The sequence below is a fragment of the Cyprinus carpio genome, chromosome A17, assembly GCF_018340385.1.
Source record: "Cyprinus carpio isolate SPL01 chromosome A17, ASM1834038v1, whole genome shotgun sequence".
NCBI classification, from domain to species: Eukaryota; Metazoa; Chordata; class Actinopteri; order Cypriniformes; family Cyprinidae; genus Cyprinus; species Cyprinus carpio.
The window spans coordinates 3,019,336-3,036,804 of record NC_056588.1 but is presented as its reverse complement, the minus strand read 5'-3'; the positions used below and the strand labels follow the sequence as shown (position 1 = coordinate 3,036,804).

The following is a 17,469-nucleotide window of genomic DNA, read 5'->3' as shown; positions in this document are numbered from 1 at the left end:
TTTTTTTTCTTTTTTTTCTTTAATTGTCTATTTAGCTTTTATTGATTTTTATTTAAATTTGAGCTAATTTAGTACTTTAAGTCAAACTAAATGAAAATTTGATGTTGTCTTGATAACCAGCTGAAATAAAATGAGTTTTTTTTTAAAAAAATAGTTTATTATATTCGACTATTGTTTATTTATTTATTTAATGTTTCTTTATGTTTTTAGTTTTAGTTTACAATAAAGCAAAATATAGTTTAATGTTCAGTAATTTTTCTCAATTTACCTGCAATTGGCGGCTTTGGCAAAAAGTTAATTGATGTACTATTATAGTTTAAATTAATATTTTGAATTCATTTTCCATTTTCGTTTTAGTTTATTTTGTGTTTTTGTCATTTTTATTAGTTGTTTTTTTCTTTAATTGTCTATATAGCTTTTATTGATTTTTATTTTAATTTTAGTTAATTTAGTACTTTAAGTTAAACTAAATGAACATTTAAATAAAATAGTTTTTTTTATATAGTTTATTACATTTGTCTAATGTTTATTTATTTATTTATTTATTTAATGTTTCTTTATGTTTTAGTTTTAGTTAACAATAAAGCAAAATACAGTTTAACTTCCTGTATTTTTTCTCAATTTACCTGCAATTGGTAGGTGTGGCAAAAAAAGTTAATTTTGGACCTTATAATGTCAGTGCTGGATTGAGTAAAAGCAAGAAACCAAATGTGTAGGTACCCTTTGATTTGTGTCACTATCTCTTGCTTTAGTATGGCAGCAGTAGTGGACATGACACCAACACCAGTCATTGTGATGCTGTATATTCTGAGCCGTTTATGCATTTCATAATTGATCAAATCATCTAAAGGACTTATAGAAAATAACCACTGTAGCAGAAAATGAAGATTTAAGAATTCAAACAATGTGCAGCAACTCGATCAGTGGCAATTTAACATGTTTAAGGCATTTTATACAATCATGACTTTTATAAACTACATTTTAAACTGAGTCTATATTAAACAAACCTGATCATGAAACAGTTTTAAGTCTACATTACAGCATTAAATCATGCAGCATATGTATGCATTAAACTACAGCAAGTGTAGATAACAAATGCCTAGTAAATCTATTAGCAAAATGTAGCAAAAAGTCAGTAGTTTTCAAGTGCCAATGTCAAAACCACTGTATTTTTTCATGCTGTATTGTTTTTAATGTACTTTTTATATAGTTTGTGTGTTTAAAGTACAATAGTAAGTGTATATATTATTTATCATTTATTTATGTGATTGTTATGTTTTTTAATAATGAAGAAAATGTAAATATATATCATATATCTCTAGATTTAGATGGTCATAACATAAAGCTAGAGTTTGTATTATGACTTTTTTTCATTAGAAATGATTACCTGTATTTGGTAGCTTATCTTACTTGTTGGTAAAATGTTTTCATGTCAGCTCCAAATACTTATATGCTTCATACAGTCAATGTGTTAATGAAGATTCAAGATCCCCTAATGCTCAGCAGGGCCACCGACGACAGTTTCGCCAGAATGTACCACAAGTCCTCATATGTAGACAGTTATATACTCTTGTTATGACCATTTAAATCCTGTATGACATGACGGTTACTAAATTATAGTGGAATTTTAAGCAGTTATAGAGGATTGTATTCAGGTAACTTTTTAGATATAATCTGAAATTATTATGCTGTAAAAAAAAATTTTTCTGTTGCAGTGCAATATATGTTGTCGGACTGCACACTGTAGTCTATACTTTAGCTTTAAGAAAACATTTGTGCTATTATATGTTTTAAATCAATCATTTATTGCATACTGTATGAGCCTAGAAGTAGCTATCTTAAGATAAACTATATTTCTACAGATGACGTTTAGTTCTGCTGTATTTTGTCAGAGGCTGTTTAGCTTATCATTTTAGGTGAGCATGTTTTATTAGGTTTATGATAAATACTGTATATTTTGTAAATAAGCTCTCAGGGTTGTTGCTGCAGTGTTTAGTTAATAATTTCCCAAAATGTGATCAGTTATTGCTTTCATATGACCATGTTAAAGAACAGTCTTCAACACCTGTGTGTCTCACTGTCACTTTTATGCATGCTTTGCACTTGAAACACTCACACTTTGACCTTTGATTTAACTTGTAAACTCTATGTTTTACTGTTTTTAATGCTGGAGACAATCTGTGTTGGTGGTAGCATGGTTGAAAAACATGACAGGGATTTAACCGGCAGAATAAATCAGAACTAGGTCATTTACTGCAGATGTGATTTGTTATCGCTATCCAGGAAAATGTCAGGAGACTCAGAATTAGGATTCACTGAACATTTATTTAAAGTTTTGGTGATTGGAGACCATAAAGTTGGGAAAACCAGCTTTGTTAAACGATTTGTGAAAAATCAATTCTACCAGGAGTTGAAAACGACTATAGGTGTGGATTTTTCTATGAAGGTGATAGACTGGGACAGTCACACTCGGGTGCGATTTCAGCTGTGGGATATAGCAGGTAAGTCTTTGTTGTAATTAGTATTGTAGAACAACGTTGGTTGCTATTTTGTTCGGTCATAATAGATTAGCAGTGCATAAATCTCTAATTATGTTAATGTACATATTTGTACTATGCTGAGAAAATGGTATCATGAGCAAAATATGAAAGTTAGATACAGAAATGTATCTAACTTTGACAAAAATAGTTGTTTTTTTAGTGCCGCTGGTCCTCATCAGGGGTAATTATTAACCATTTAGTGGCACAGTGAAGTCACTTTCAGATTCATATATAGTGACTATAAATCTCCAGGCAAGTAAAACATATCAAGTCATATGAATCTGAAATGCCTGTAAACTGATCAGTTTGTGTTCCTCCATTAAACTGGAGAATTAGGACAATAATCTTAAAGGCTAATTTGGTGCTTTCTGATTAAAAGTGTTTTTTTTCTCTCTCTCTTGTTTATTTAGGTCAAGAGCGTGTAAGAGGACTGAACCGTGTGTACTTCAAAGGATCCAGTGGTGCGTTTGTTGTGTATGACATGACAAACGGGTCAACACTGGATGGAGCTCTGAACTGGAAACATGAACTTGATGGTCAAGTAATGTTGAAAAACGGCCGTCCGATCCCTGCTGTTTTGCTGGCCAATAAATGTGATGAGACTAAAGTGTGTCGGAGGAACGCCTCTCTTCTGGAGAAACTCTGCCAGGAGAAGGGCTTCATTGGATGGTTTCAGACATCAGCGAAGGTGACTGGATTATTATCATGCTATTTCCATATTTAGACTAATTCTGGATAAGAAACAGGGTTTTTTCAATCCTCATCCAACCAGTGTCCTCCTTCATGTTTATGTATTAATTGCATACTTATTTGTATTATTAATTACATACATTACTTACTATTTTTAAACTTATATTTTCATTTTTTATGTAAACATTAAACGCTTTAAAGTTTTTGAATGCTGCATTTATTTGTCCAAAATTACAGTAAAATAGTAATATTGTGAAATATTATCACAATTTAAAAGAACTGGTTTCTATTTGAATATATTTTAAAATGTAATTTATTCCTGTGATGCAAAGCTGAATTTTCAGCATCATTACTCCAGTCTTCAGTGTCACACGATCCTTCAGAAATCATCCTAATATACTGATTTACTGCTCAAGAAACTTACTTATTTCTTATTATCATCATTGTTGAAAATGATTGTGCTGCTTGACCTGTTTGTGGAAACTATGATTCATTTTCTTTTTATTCTTTGATGAACAGAAAGTTCAAAAGAACAGCATTTATTTGAAATAGAAATCTTTTGTTACAATATAAATGTCTTTACTGTCACATTTTATCAATTTAATGCATCCTTGCTGAATAAAAGGAATAATTTATTTAAAACTGGTAATGTATCACTGTTTAAACAAAAAGCCGCGCGTACCGCCGCCACATATATAAACAAACACAAATAAGTATATACAGATGGTAGACAACCAAAGTGAGTAATGCCGCCGCGCGTACCGCCGCCGCAGGGCCGCGGCGTTAACTGAAATTCAGTCGCGTGTTAAAATCCTTCGCGAAACTACCACCAGGTGGCGCAAAGGGACGGATTGCGAACTGAATGTAATTGTAAAATGAAAGGAAGACGTAAAACAACAATAACATTATAATATACATTATAACATCCTTAAAAGCCATTAAAAATAGGATAGTCTTAGGCTACAGTCTACTCATCAAAAAAATTAAAAAAAAACCTTTACACAAAGGCTCTTATGCATGCTATTGTTTTTAAACAGTCATTATATATATATATATACGGATTAAAATGTTTTCATTTCTGTTCATTCTTGGTTTAAAAATAATAATAATAATAATAATAATAATAATAATAATCTTCAGGTCCCATTTGCAGAGTGAAATGAGAACAGTCCAGCATTTACAAATAATTCTTTGTTACGACCTCTCATCAAAATATCATCCCAGAGGGAAGAGAGCTACGTAGCATAAACAAGAACGAATAAATAGCGAAGTCGCTCAAATCTGTTTATTCACTCACTCCCAACAGACGTCACAACACTAACGAACATACCAACCCAGGAACGAAATTATACAGAACAGACAACAACAAAGAAAACTAAATACAAATAAAGAAACGCTTGTTTGCTGGCTGGCCCACAAGATCTGTCCATCTCCTTTCTCTCCTCGTTTGACGTTTATACCGTATCAATCAGCCACTCAAATCACGAACAGGTGCGTCCACCTAAGAGAGAGATAGAGCACGTACACGCTCCAAAAGGATAGCGCAACGCCAAGAAAAACAAGGGAGGGACAAAACAAAGAAAACAGACGGACCAAGCCACCGACCGTAACATTCTTATTAACTCTGTTATAATTCTTGACTTTTCAAACTGCTAACACGTTGCATTTTTGAATTATGCCTTTACTGTGTGACCAATAATTGTGAATTGTGACTTTGATCGCGCTGGTACCTCACGCGCACATATTCATTGGAAACAGCAGTCATTCACCAAGCCATGCGGCGCGAGCAGCGGGCCACTTTGGCATAATTTTGCTAATTATGATTTTTTTTTTTCGTCCATACTGAAACACGTGTGAAATCCAAAGCCTATTTTACCTAATGAATAAGAGTTTAGCTTCAAATGTGCAACATGTTTGGATTTGTCCCGAATGAGAGAGATAAGCCCAACCTTATGTATCGCTTTAAATTATTTTAAATTATTATTATTTTTGTTGTTGTTTATAAGCCTATATTATTATATAGCCTGCTGCAATTATATTTATCCATTAGAATTATATATTTGTAATTCTTGTTCTGTTCTGATCATTTTTTAAAATTTAAAGGATTTGTTGTAAAGTGAAGGGAACTAAAAATGTCCTGTTGGTACATTAGCCTATAGCATTATTAGGACTGCCGTTATTATTTCTGAATGTAATAAAATGCAACTCTCACAAATGTAATTTATTTTTTAGCGGGTTTGTGTATGTTTTTCATCCAGCTTTATTTTTCCATTGCATCTAAAAATTACTTTGTGCATCACATTCACTTCGTGAACAAACAAATATAACTTCAGATCTGCCTCCTGCGATGCTCAGCTGTGGACGATTTCAAAATGTTTGATATAAAGGTTGCTGTCACATTTTATATAGGAATTGTTCATTTAAAAAAAAATAAAAAATCAAATTATATTGTTAGTTTTATGCTAACATACACTCAAGTCTTCGGATACTATACAAGATACAAGTTCATTTAGGCTAGCATGCACTGTGACATTTTACCGTTTCAACTTATAAACTCCTTGAGATTTTAAAGTCAGTTTAATAGTATTGAAATTCAAGTTGAATCTCGAAAAAAAAAATTTAATTAAATTATTTCTATGAATTAATAAGTTAGCATGACTTTTTCATCATAGCATTTTTTACGAGCTGTATTCGTTTTCTGAAACCAAGCACCCACTTTTTTCTTTTTTTTTAATCTATGAATCGCTCGCATATCTCCTACAACCTACAAATAAGGGCTAATAGAGGCTCTTTCTTTAATTATTTATTTATAATGTTTATTCTTGAAGAAAATAAGCCTTTATTCTTTAATAAAATAAGGGATCCAAATATTTGTAATGTAAAATACTATAGGCCTATATCTGCCTGCAGTTAAAAAGTTATATTTGTTTTTATTCATCCATTTATGCTACAATTAGCCTATTCTAAAAATAAAAATAAATAATGTCATAAAAATGCCATCGGTCTGAATAAATTTTACCATTATAGAATTGGGGTAGTAATTTAGGAGGTTAAAATACAGTGAAATTACAAATGGCATGGGATTTTAAAACTGAAGGTCTATGAAACATTTGATGCATTTTTTTAAACAATGGCACTTAAAGTTTTCAACTAAAATATTACTATTTCAACCATATAGCCTGTGAATAAATAAATAAAATGCATACTTTTCAGTGAAAGAACACTGAGAGTGTAGGTTGCTTCTGGTGTTTGGATTTGTGTTTTTTTTTACTCTCTATTTAACAGCATTAACTTACAATGATATACGTCTTCCTTCAGGCAGACTGAATGTTTTCCTGTTTTGCTAAATGTTGGGGTCAGTTTTGCGCGAGTCCCGCGCGCTGTGAAGCGGGAGCAGCTTACGGAGGATTCCGCTTGGTCTTAAAGCCTTCCGCAAATGCCTACCTTCACAAATAACAATGATTTTGGCAAAAAATAATGATTAATTATCAATTGATAATTTGTTATTATTTTGGTCTAGTGAAAATAATAATATGGGCTGCGGGAAAATAATGAATAAAAAGAGAAGGGCTGCTGTGAGTCCAGGCATGTTTCAACCCAGTAACATGAGAACACACAGTTCCTCACAGCCAAAAAACAGACCGAGCTCAGTTCAGCTGGAGGGGGTTGGGGTAGTTCTGTATAGCTTGTGGGGGTCGAGATAAAGGTGTGAATTTCTTGCTCTTTCATATGGACAGTTTTATGAGGGTTTCAAACTTGCAGAACAGGTTTTAGGACAACTTTAAAGAAAGGTTTGATCACTTCAAATGTTGACTACTGTATAGCGCAATAAAGTTTATTAGTTATTATAACTTAATTTCAGAGGAGGTTGCCTTAACTTAAAAAAAAAAAAAAAAAAACTGTTGCATTAGGGCTGGGCGATAGGCCTATGGCCTAAAAAAATCCCCGATTTTTTTCACAAAAAAAATCCGATTTACAATTTAAATCGATTTTTTTTTTTGCCCCCCCCCCCCCCCCTACTTAAAATCAATATTCAAATGACAAAGAAATTGCTCAAAACAAGTTTTAATATAAAAATATATTTTTTTAAATACTAGCCCATCATGCCATCCACTCGGCGTTAAGAGCTGTTCAGATTAAAACTGGCAACTCTGCAGTGAGTCAGTGTCATGGACGGAGGACAGACCAAGTTTATGCCTAAATCAGTTTTCTAGTCTATATTTTCATCTCGTTATGCCGCTGGTTTAGGTTATGTATTTATTTTTATTTCTTACATCAATTATTTGTAAATATAGCAGACACTGTCTAACCGTGTCTACACCGGACGGCCTTGTTCATACAGGGCGAAACATCTCTCTCACTCGGCAGTACAGTAGGCCTATGTGAGCGAAGTGGAGCAGCAACAATTTCCCTCCGCGCTCCGAGCATTTAATAATCCCTCTGCTCAGCGTTCATTGATACCAGAAACACTGCTCCGCCTTCACTCCGTGGCTAAAGTTGAAATGTTATGTTCATAATAGCTTATAAAAATAAAATATAAATAAATAAATAAAATTACAGGAGAGTTTCAAAGGGGATAAGGCTATTGTGTGCAAACTTTTTGTCCTACCAAACGCCAAACCAATAAAATTGTCAGCATTAAAAGGTATGATTGCTGCTTTCTGCTGTGCAAATTTTGTTTGTGATGAAAAAAACAGTTTACATTTTCGTCAGTTATTTTATCTACAGATCGATGCATTTGTTACAGATTTCTGCTCATTCAAAATCAGATACAGATGAAGTAGCCTACTGTAAGATTACATTTGTTTGAATGCATTATTGCTACAGCGATTACGTGTGAATGTGCTGTATCTTTTTAAATCATGCTTTAACCCGAAAATAATCAGTAAAAGGAATACAAATTACTTGAGAACTAGCCTGTAACATCCCGCTCGACTATTGCCGTCATTATAGTCTTCTGATCGGAGATATTATGTGTATCAAGCTATAGCTAAATATGTTTATCATGTGAATTCTTGCTAAATATGCAGTTATATTACGGGCTGTTGGCATGAATTGTATTCGTGATGGAGCGGTGCTGGAGCGAGTGAAAACCACGACGCTCCGACTTTTAAAAAATCCGCTCCTCTTCAGTCAGAATTACTCCGCTCCGCTCATACTCTGCTCGGCAGCGTGTCTCAGAAGCGCGGGGGAGGCTTGAGCCCAATCATTCTCAAAACATAAAATATTTATTTTATTTCAATTTTCGTTTTTGTGTTTCAGAGGAAAAATCAGTGTTAAGGCATCTCTCCATTACAGACCGTTCTGAAAGAAGAATTTATGCAAACGCGTATAAAAATCTTTAAAAACTTTAACAGAGATGTCTAGAGGGTATTTAATAGGTCTACTTCCCATGTAAGATTTTTCTAGTTACTAGTCGTTCATTTGTCATTATTCAACTAATCGCAAGTTTATATTAAATTTACAACTATAATCCAGCCTTAATATATTCCACGCTCAAGAACATGCATTAAGTTTGTCAAAAAGCACAGGCAGAAGTAGCCTAATAATTATGAAAAAGGAGACATTTTAATCATTTATTAATAAACAAATGTTTTCTTGTCGGCTGCAAGATGAAATTCACAGTGCTGACTCTCTCCACATGGACGCGCCTTTAAACAGAAAAACAACCTTCATAGATTACATAATGCTTTCGTTTTGAATTGATTCGTTTAAAAGACATTTCAAGCTTTCTGTAGGTATATTTCTCATGTATGTGAGACGCCACAATTTTCAGTTATTTCATTATTAGGAAAAAAATTACATGATCGAGAGGGCGCCTCCCTGTCATGCATGCGCAATTTTTGCACAAACACTTGAATATAAATAATAATTCACATTTTCCATATGCATTACAAAGTAAATATTTTTTACATGCAATTATCCAAAATAAAACCAAACAAGATTTGTAATGAAGATAAAATATGTAGACAAATAAGAATAAATGCTGCGTGCACTCAGCATCATGCAGAGCAAATCTTGCACTGATATTTAACGGAATATTATACAAACCTGCATTTAAATGCGGCTGCAATTTATTTATTTATTTTATTTATTTATTTTTACTTTACTTAAATTATATGAAAGCAAGCAAAGAAGACTCCATTTAAAATCACTGAAGTTGTCAATTAATGAAGCTCTTTTTTTTTGTTTTTTTGTTTTTTTTACATCGTGTGCACTTTGTTGATAAGTGAGGACGTTTTATTAATCCATCCATTCTTTAGAGTTGCAATGATTTAGTTAAATCATGCAGGTTTAATTTATTCGTTTCTTGTTTTAATTAGGCCTAAATAATGGGAGCGAAATTATACAGTGCCTTACGTTTTACTAAAATAAAGAAAATAATTTATAAAACACGCAAGCCTATCACAATAGGCTATCACTTTTATCACTTTTAATTTTCTTTTTAATAATATAACACATAATTCATATTATATAAATAATACTGCACACTATTTAAATGTGTCTAATCTAAAATATGGTGTAGAGAAAATATAAGCACAGGCTCATAGGCTTGACATTTATCCTGCTTGAATTCGTTATAAGAAACGCACATATCTTCATAAGGACTAAACTTTCATCTGTGAATAATAAATATTTTTTCTTTCATTTTCCCCGACTGCAATCAAATATAACACTTCGGTGAGGCAAAGCTGACGTCTATTTGCGAAAATGTGCTTTGATGCGCTTGTTTGTAAACCTGTGATTAAAGCGCCACTCAGCGGTCAAAAGCTTCTAATTAAATATACATACACCACGACTTCCAAAATAGCTTCGTAAGAAATAACACTTTTAACTACCACCTACTGTATATATAGTTTATTATAATTTTCAAAATAGTTTTGTAAGAAATTGTATGTTTAGCTACTACAGTATGTTATGTTTATAATATTGCCTATACTATTATAAAATGTGTATCACTTCTACTATTCCACTTCTGTTTCATTACTAGATTTAAACTGATGTAGCTAGATTTAATGGAGTTTTGCTGCTGTGTTTATGTTTTAGGAGAATATCAATGTGGATGAAGCTGCTAAATTCCTTGTGAAGCACATTCTCCAAAACAATGAGGAATTAGTGAAAGAAGAAGAGCAGAACATGCAGATCAACCTGCAACAGCAGTCAAAGAGCAACTCCTGCTGCTGATTCAGACCTCTAAATGACTTGTTTCTATACAGCATATCATTTTGCAGTTTGGATTTTTTATATTTAATTTTATTGTCAATTATTAATATTCATCTATACATTTTGGGGGCCATGAACGAGTACCACGTTGAATGAGTTTGATCTAATAAATACCTCCGTGGCAATGTGTCTCATTTAATATGCTCACGGGTTATTAAATACATCAGCATGGAAGGAGACTAACCGAGATCCGCCGTACACACTTCAGCCTACAACAGTTCAGGAGTGAACAGAAATGCTGTCAGAATGCCAAATTCATTATGTTTCTCTCTGCAGAAAGCAGCGTGCACAGGGACGTGGCCTATATTTTCCTACATAGCCGTCAAAAGTTTGTTTTCTTTGGAAAATAGCAGGAGAGAATGTTTAAAATGAAAAATAATTTAATGAAGTTACACTGATGAAAAATAAATGTAGCTTCAGGATGATATTCCATATTCCATCAGGGCAGCATAAATGTGTCATGCTGTGTCTCAGATTGCAAGCTAATAAATCTCTCTTTACATTATCTGACAAAAAGTGGCAGAATTTCCATTTCAGTTCATATAGTTTTTGCAAACTTTACTAACTGAGAGGCCAAAAACATACACTAATTAAGCCCAATGCCCTGCTCTGTTTTATCAAGTTTATAAAATGATCAATTATTTAAAATAAAGAAGTGAAATTTGTCCCATACAGTGATTATCCAGGTCACAGAAGTGATCAAATACATCAGCATGATGCACAGCTTCCATACACAATGGTTAATGTCACAGAAATAGGAAGCCGTTCCCAGTGTGACCCAATTTTGTTGCGCATTTTTAAGTGAAGAACTCCCTGATGCTCCCCCCAGAGATCTGGACTAGCCTATATAGAGCAAACAATACTCCGTTCAACCAGCAGCCTCAACTCACTGTAGGCTGCCAGCATATTCCGAATTCTGTGCATGGAAAAGCAGGTTTGAATGGTTTTCAAGAGTTTTTTGTGCTCGTTTGCAGCCTTATATCATGTCACACAGTTCTGATGATGCGCCGTTCAGCGCGTTCCCCCAGAGGCACGAGAAACGTTCCCGTCTCAGCCGTAAGCACTTCCCATCTGTTAGCTCAGCTAGACAGGTTGTACAGGTGTAGCGCTTTTACCTTTTCTGGCAGATTTCCATGATAGTATTGTGAGGAAACAAGAAAGCACTGTTGCGTTATATTGTTGTTGCTGAAGATGAACTGTGATTCAATTAAACATTTATTAGGAAGTGGATTTTTAATTAATTTGCTCAAAAATGAGAGCAGGATTATAAAATTAGGAATAAATTATGCCATTGTATTGTCCAAGAATAGGCCTATTGGTGAATGAATATGCAAATTTTCTGTGAAAATTTCAGCAATCCAGAAATGAAAATTTGCTGAAAACTTACTTGCCCGCAGGCTACCCAAGATGTAGATGAGTTTGTTTCTTTATCAGATTTGGAGAAATGTAGCATTCCGTCTTGGATCCTCTGCAGTGAATGGGTGCCGTCAGAATGAGAGTCCAAACAGCTGATAAAATCATCACAATATTCCACAAGTAATTCACACCACTCCAGTGAAAATCTGTGTGTTTGTAAAAAGCAAATCGATTATTAAGGCATTTTTAACTTCAAACCATTGCTTCCAGACATTATTTTGCTTTCTCCAGTGAAAAGGTTCTTATCTGAATCAGGAGAGAAATATGCACCATTTACAAGCGAAAACAGTCCAAAACAGATCTAAACTAATATGTTGGTGGATTTTGATGTGACAGACAATAGGAGATGGAATTTTTTAACTGGAGGAAGCGTTATGGATTATGAACACATATTTTGGCTTGAAGCAAGTTTAAAGTTAAATTACCTTGATGGATTTGTTTCTTACAAACATGCAGCTTTTCACTTCAAAAGATGTTATTTGATGGACTAAAGTTGTGTGGATTTCTTGTGGATTATTGTGTTGTTTTTATCAGCTATGACTCTCATTCTGACGGCACCCATTCACTGAAGAGGAGCTGTACATTTTATAGTTTTTCTATTAAAATGACTAACATTTCCTTCTTCTGTCTGTCAACAGTTTGCTGACTAATATCTCAGTTGCTTGGACAGTGGGCTGTGGTGGTCTCATTCTGGTCTCACTCATTACTGTGGTGGTCTCATTCTGGTTCATCATGTGTGAACGCTGAGCCTGAAGGCAGGTTTTTGCTGACATGGTGTGTATAGGAGGGCAGATATTTTTACTCTCCCATCTGTTCCGCACCGTCCCGTAGTTTTACTTTGTAGAGTCCTTGGTGTGCGTCTAGGGATCTGTTCTACATACCACTTATTTGAGCCCCTCCGCTGCAGTTGTTTACAAATAATGTGGAGTGAATTCATCCGTCCTGATGAAGCCTGAGAGTCTTTATTATTGAACTTAAGACATGAAACTTTTAGCAACTCTTTGGTACTTTGTATGAAATGTGACTGATTTATGCTGCTTGAAACGTTCAGCTCTAATAGATGCACATGCATTATAAATTTTCTGGTTGCATTTGAAGTGGATATTTTACTTGGAGGAAAACCATTAAAGACAAAGTCTGTGTCCTACATACTTCAGACCTAGTTTCAGTGAAGGAAGGTTTGTGGGAAATCCTTTAACAATAAGCACAAAAATATTACATGTATAATATATTTAAAAAAATTCAGAATTCTTCTCTTTTTAAGTGCTTACTTTAAGAAATTTTAGCATTAATGTCAGCAGATGGATGTTTTTCAGACAGTATTTTTTTTTCTTAAAGATACATTAACTTGAGAAGCAAAATGACACAATATATTAAGCCTTGTTGCATGACTTTAAGCTTAAAACAAGAAAGGAAAAAATAAAATTGTTTTCCCTTTGAATAAAGATTATTTCTCTTACCCCACATTTCACCCCAAAATTTGCTGAAAATTCACTCACGCTCAAGCCATCCAAGATGCTGATGAGTTTGTTTCTTCATCAGAACATATTTGGAGAAATGTAGCATCACATCACTTGCTCACCAATGGGTCCTCTGCAGTGAATGGGGGCCGTCAGAATGAGAGTCTAAACAGCTGATAAAAACATTACAATAATCCACAAGTAATCCACACCACTCCAGTCCATCAAATAACATCTTGTAAAGTGAAGTGCATATTTGTAAGAAAATTTCAAACCATTATTTCTGGCTAAAATATATTTTAAAATATATTTTACTTTTTATAGAATTCCCAGTGTATTAACCATCTGCCTAAAAATCAGTGAATTACTAAATGAAGGCCAAACTGGTATCTGTGGGGTAAAGTGTGTCAGTGGCTCTGTTGATAATGACAGCAGTTTTGCAGCAATAAATACTGTTATGTCAGTCTGGTTGTCAGAACTCCATTGGATACTGCAAAGAATGTTAAATATTTTCTGAATGTTAAATATTTTCCTGTCTGTATGTGTCATCTTGAGTCATTTGCAGCAAAATAAGCACTCATAAGTCATTTACATATTCCATCAACTTTCCCCTCGATGCCTGACAGCTTATCCTGAATAAACTCTTTCATGGCACACAAAGGGGCTGCGTTTGTGTCTGATGGGTAAAGCGGCGGCTCCATGTGCGTGAGCAGATGGCTCTCATGGAGAAGCGGATGACTCTGCTGACGTACAGAGCTTGAGAATCACACAAGTAGGAGGGAAGCTGGACAGAAGAGAGTCCACAGGACACATGAAGAGCTGCAATGCAACGCATGACCTTTCTGCACTTCATACTGTATGTGTTTTTGTGTCGAGCCAATAAATGGGGTCTATGTAAAAAATCTGTGATTTTCATGAACAGAAACACGTTTTAGGACATTCCATTTGTTAACATTAGATAACTACATAGTTAACATGAACGTGAAAAATTATTTTAAAGCATATATTAATCTTACTTAATGTTAATTTCAACATTTGTTAAGATGTCGATATTATCTAACAGAACTGATTTAATATGAACTAACAACAACAGTTAATAGTAAATAGTTAATGCATTAACTAACATGAACTAATGTGACCTTATTGCTAAGTGGTACCAAAAATTTTATTTATTTATTTATTTATTTTTATTTGCATTCAAATTGTTATGCTGAAATTATAACTTGTACAGTAGCATTTTCACTGCTCTCAGACAGTATTGCTGATGATGCTATATAATTAAGACATTCTCTCTTATAACACAAAATTGTTCATTTTTCATTTAATATCCAACATATGATTGAATAGAAATACAATGTAGCTGCTCTCAGCCTCATTTATGTCAATGCTGATTTGGGACGTAAGAATGATTATAGCTCCATCTAGTGGGTGAAACACAGACTGTCCTCTAATTCAGCTTTCAAAGGGGGCAGTATTTGTGCTGGATTAAATTCTCTGACTGAAATTTGTTGTTTACCCATAATGAATTTCAAAAGTTTAAAAGTATAGTTTAAGTTTAAAGTTTAGTTTAAAGCTACTGTGACGATAAAGTAACCAATATACAAATTATATTTAGATCCACTGTCCCAAAATGCATCATTATACACTGCATTTATTATGTATGCACATTATTATATAGTATTTTATAATATTTTCTCCATACACAATAGTGTCGGATTGACAATTACGTCATTAAACTCCCGAGACATTGAGAGGAGACCGTGGAAACAGCAGCCATTACAGGTGGGACGAGCCAAATGTGTCTGCCACAGGCTTCATTGAGAATATTTTGTACCCAGACTGAGAGTCCCAGACGACCTGATGAACCAGTAAATCACTCCTGACTCAGAGAGAAAACTGTTGAGTTAATTAGTTATACTGTCACTTTTCTAAAGCAATCTGAGCTGGAATCTTAAATGCAAATTGTTGTAAATGTATATATTTATATTTATTGGAATAAAATAATATTTTAGCAACTCTGTGGTTTACTGGGCTTTTACAGTTCAGTTGCTCTAGCAGCATTTATTATTATTTTTTAATCAAAACTGTCTTTAATTTTTGTGAATTGCCCAAGACATGAGTCAGTTACTGTATATTACCTGCTGTAGGTGGATTTTAAATGAGAGGTTGTACAGGTCAAGAGTGTTTTTCATCAATTTTAGATGGGGCAAGTTGCCACACTTATATCAAGGAAGGCTTTCACATTTTATATGTTAATTTTATAAGCTTTTGTCCAAAACAATGGCTGAATAGTTCCTATTTGTTGCCTTATACATATACATATACATATACATATACATATACATATACATATACATATACAGTACAGGTCAAAAGTTTGGAAACATTACTATTTTGAATGTTTTTGAAAGAAGTTTCTTCTGCTCATCAAGCCTGCATTTATTTGATCAAAAATACAGAAAAAAAATCAATATTGTGATATATTATTACAATTTAAAATAATTGTTTTTAAATTTATTATACTTTAAATTATCATTTATTTCTGTGATGCAAAGCTGAATTTTTAGGATCATTATCACATGATCCTTTAGAAATGATTCTAATATGATTATTCATTATCAAAGTTGTAAACAGTTCCGCTGCTTAATATTTTTTCAGAACATGTGATACTTTTTTAGGATACTTTGATGAATAAAAAGTAAAAAAAAAAAAAAAAAAAAAAAAAAACAGCTATGTTTTTAAAATATAAATATTTTGTAATAATATACACTACTGGTCAGTAATTGGGGTCAGTAATTTTTTTCTTTCTTTTTTTTAAATAAAATCAATACTTTTATTCAGCAAGGATGTGTTAAATTGATAAAAAGTGATAGTAAAGAAAATATATTATTAGAATATATATTATTAGATTTTTTTTTTTTTTTTTAATAAATGCAGTTCTTTTTAACCTTTTATTCATCAAATATATTAGACAGCAGAACTGTTTCCAACACTCATAATAAAACATAAAATTAGAATGATTTCTAAATGATCATGTGATAGACTGGATGTTACATGTGACACTGAAGGCTCGAGTAATGATGCTGAAAATTCAGCTTTGCATCACAGGAATAAATTATTTTTTTTAAGTATATTCAAATAGAAAACTATTATTTTAAGTTGTAATAATATTTCACAATATTACATTTTTTTTTCTGTATTTTTGATCAAATAAATGCAGGCTTGATGAGCAGAAGAGACTTCTTTCAAAAACATTCAAAATAGTAATTTTACCAAACTTTAGGCCTGTACTGTATATATGATGTTTATGATTTGTTCTTTGCTTCTTTTGCTTAATTTTATTTCTTATTATAATAGACTACATGTTGACAGATCCCCCCTGTGACAACTACTGCAAAAAGGGCCGACTTCAGATGTTGCATGTTGTCAGAAAGGGTCAAATAACTCATCTTTTTTTTTTTTCTTTCTTGGACAATTAGAGAGGAAAAAGTATGATTTTCTACCTTTAGTCTCCCCTTTTATTTAAGGTCAAAAATGTAAACATTTTTATTTTAAATAAATAATAATAATAATGACATTATATAGTTATAGTTATAATTATTTATATAAGTAAATATTATACTTTTATTATAATACAGCATTATACATAATATAATTGTATTATAGTATAGTATTTAATTATTGTATTATCACAATAAATCTAAATAGTATTACTTTATTAAATATTGTTAGGTAATAATAATAATAACGGTAATAATAACAGTGTCATTTTAATTATATATAATGCTACTTATATAATTATAATATAATAAATTAAATATAATTAAATTATATTATTTTATTAAATAGTTTTTTATATATATATTGATTCAATATAACTGTATTATTATTGAGTGTACTAAAATGAAACCGATTAAAGCCATCAGGGTGGGTCACTGCCCTTATTTTCATCATAATCATCATGTAATGTTGGAACTGTTGACATTCCTGAAGGTTATAATAGATAACTGCCATATATGCCAAGCGCGCTGACCATGAGCCAATTCCCCACGCACATCCTTTCCTCGCTACCACCGGGCAGGAACGTCGCGGTGATTGCAACCCTATGCGATTCAACGTAACAAACCGAGATTAACGGA

At 32.8% G+C, this 17,469-nt stretch overlaps 1 protein-coding gene across 1 annotated transcript; it reads left to right on the top strand.

The window, feature by feature from the left end:
* Window positions 1–460: 460 nt before the first annotated feature.
* On the top strand, window positions 461–11,168 carry LOC109109339 (ras-related protein Rab-32-like). Its single transcript, XM_042773539.1, has 3 exons — window positions 461–2,501; window positions 2,951–3,228; window positions 10,278–11,168. Exons 1-3 carry the CDS (start codon window positions 2,288–2,290, stop codon window positions 10,413–10,415), a joined length of 630 nt encoding a protein of 209 aa, XP_042629473.1. The 5' UTR covers window positions 461–2,287; the 3' UTR covers window positions 10,416–11,168.
* The last annotated feature ends 6,301 nt before the right edge of the window (window positions 11,169–17,469 follow it).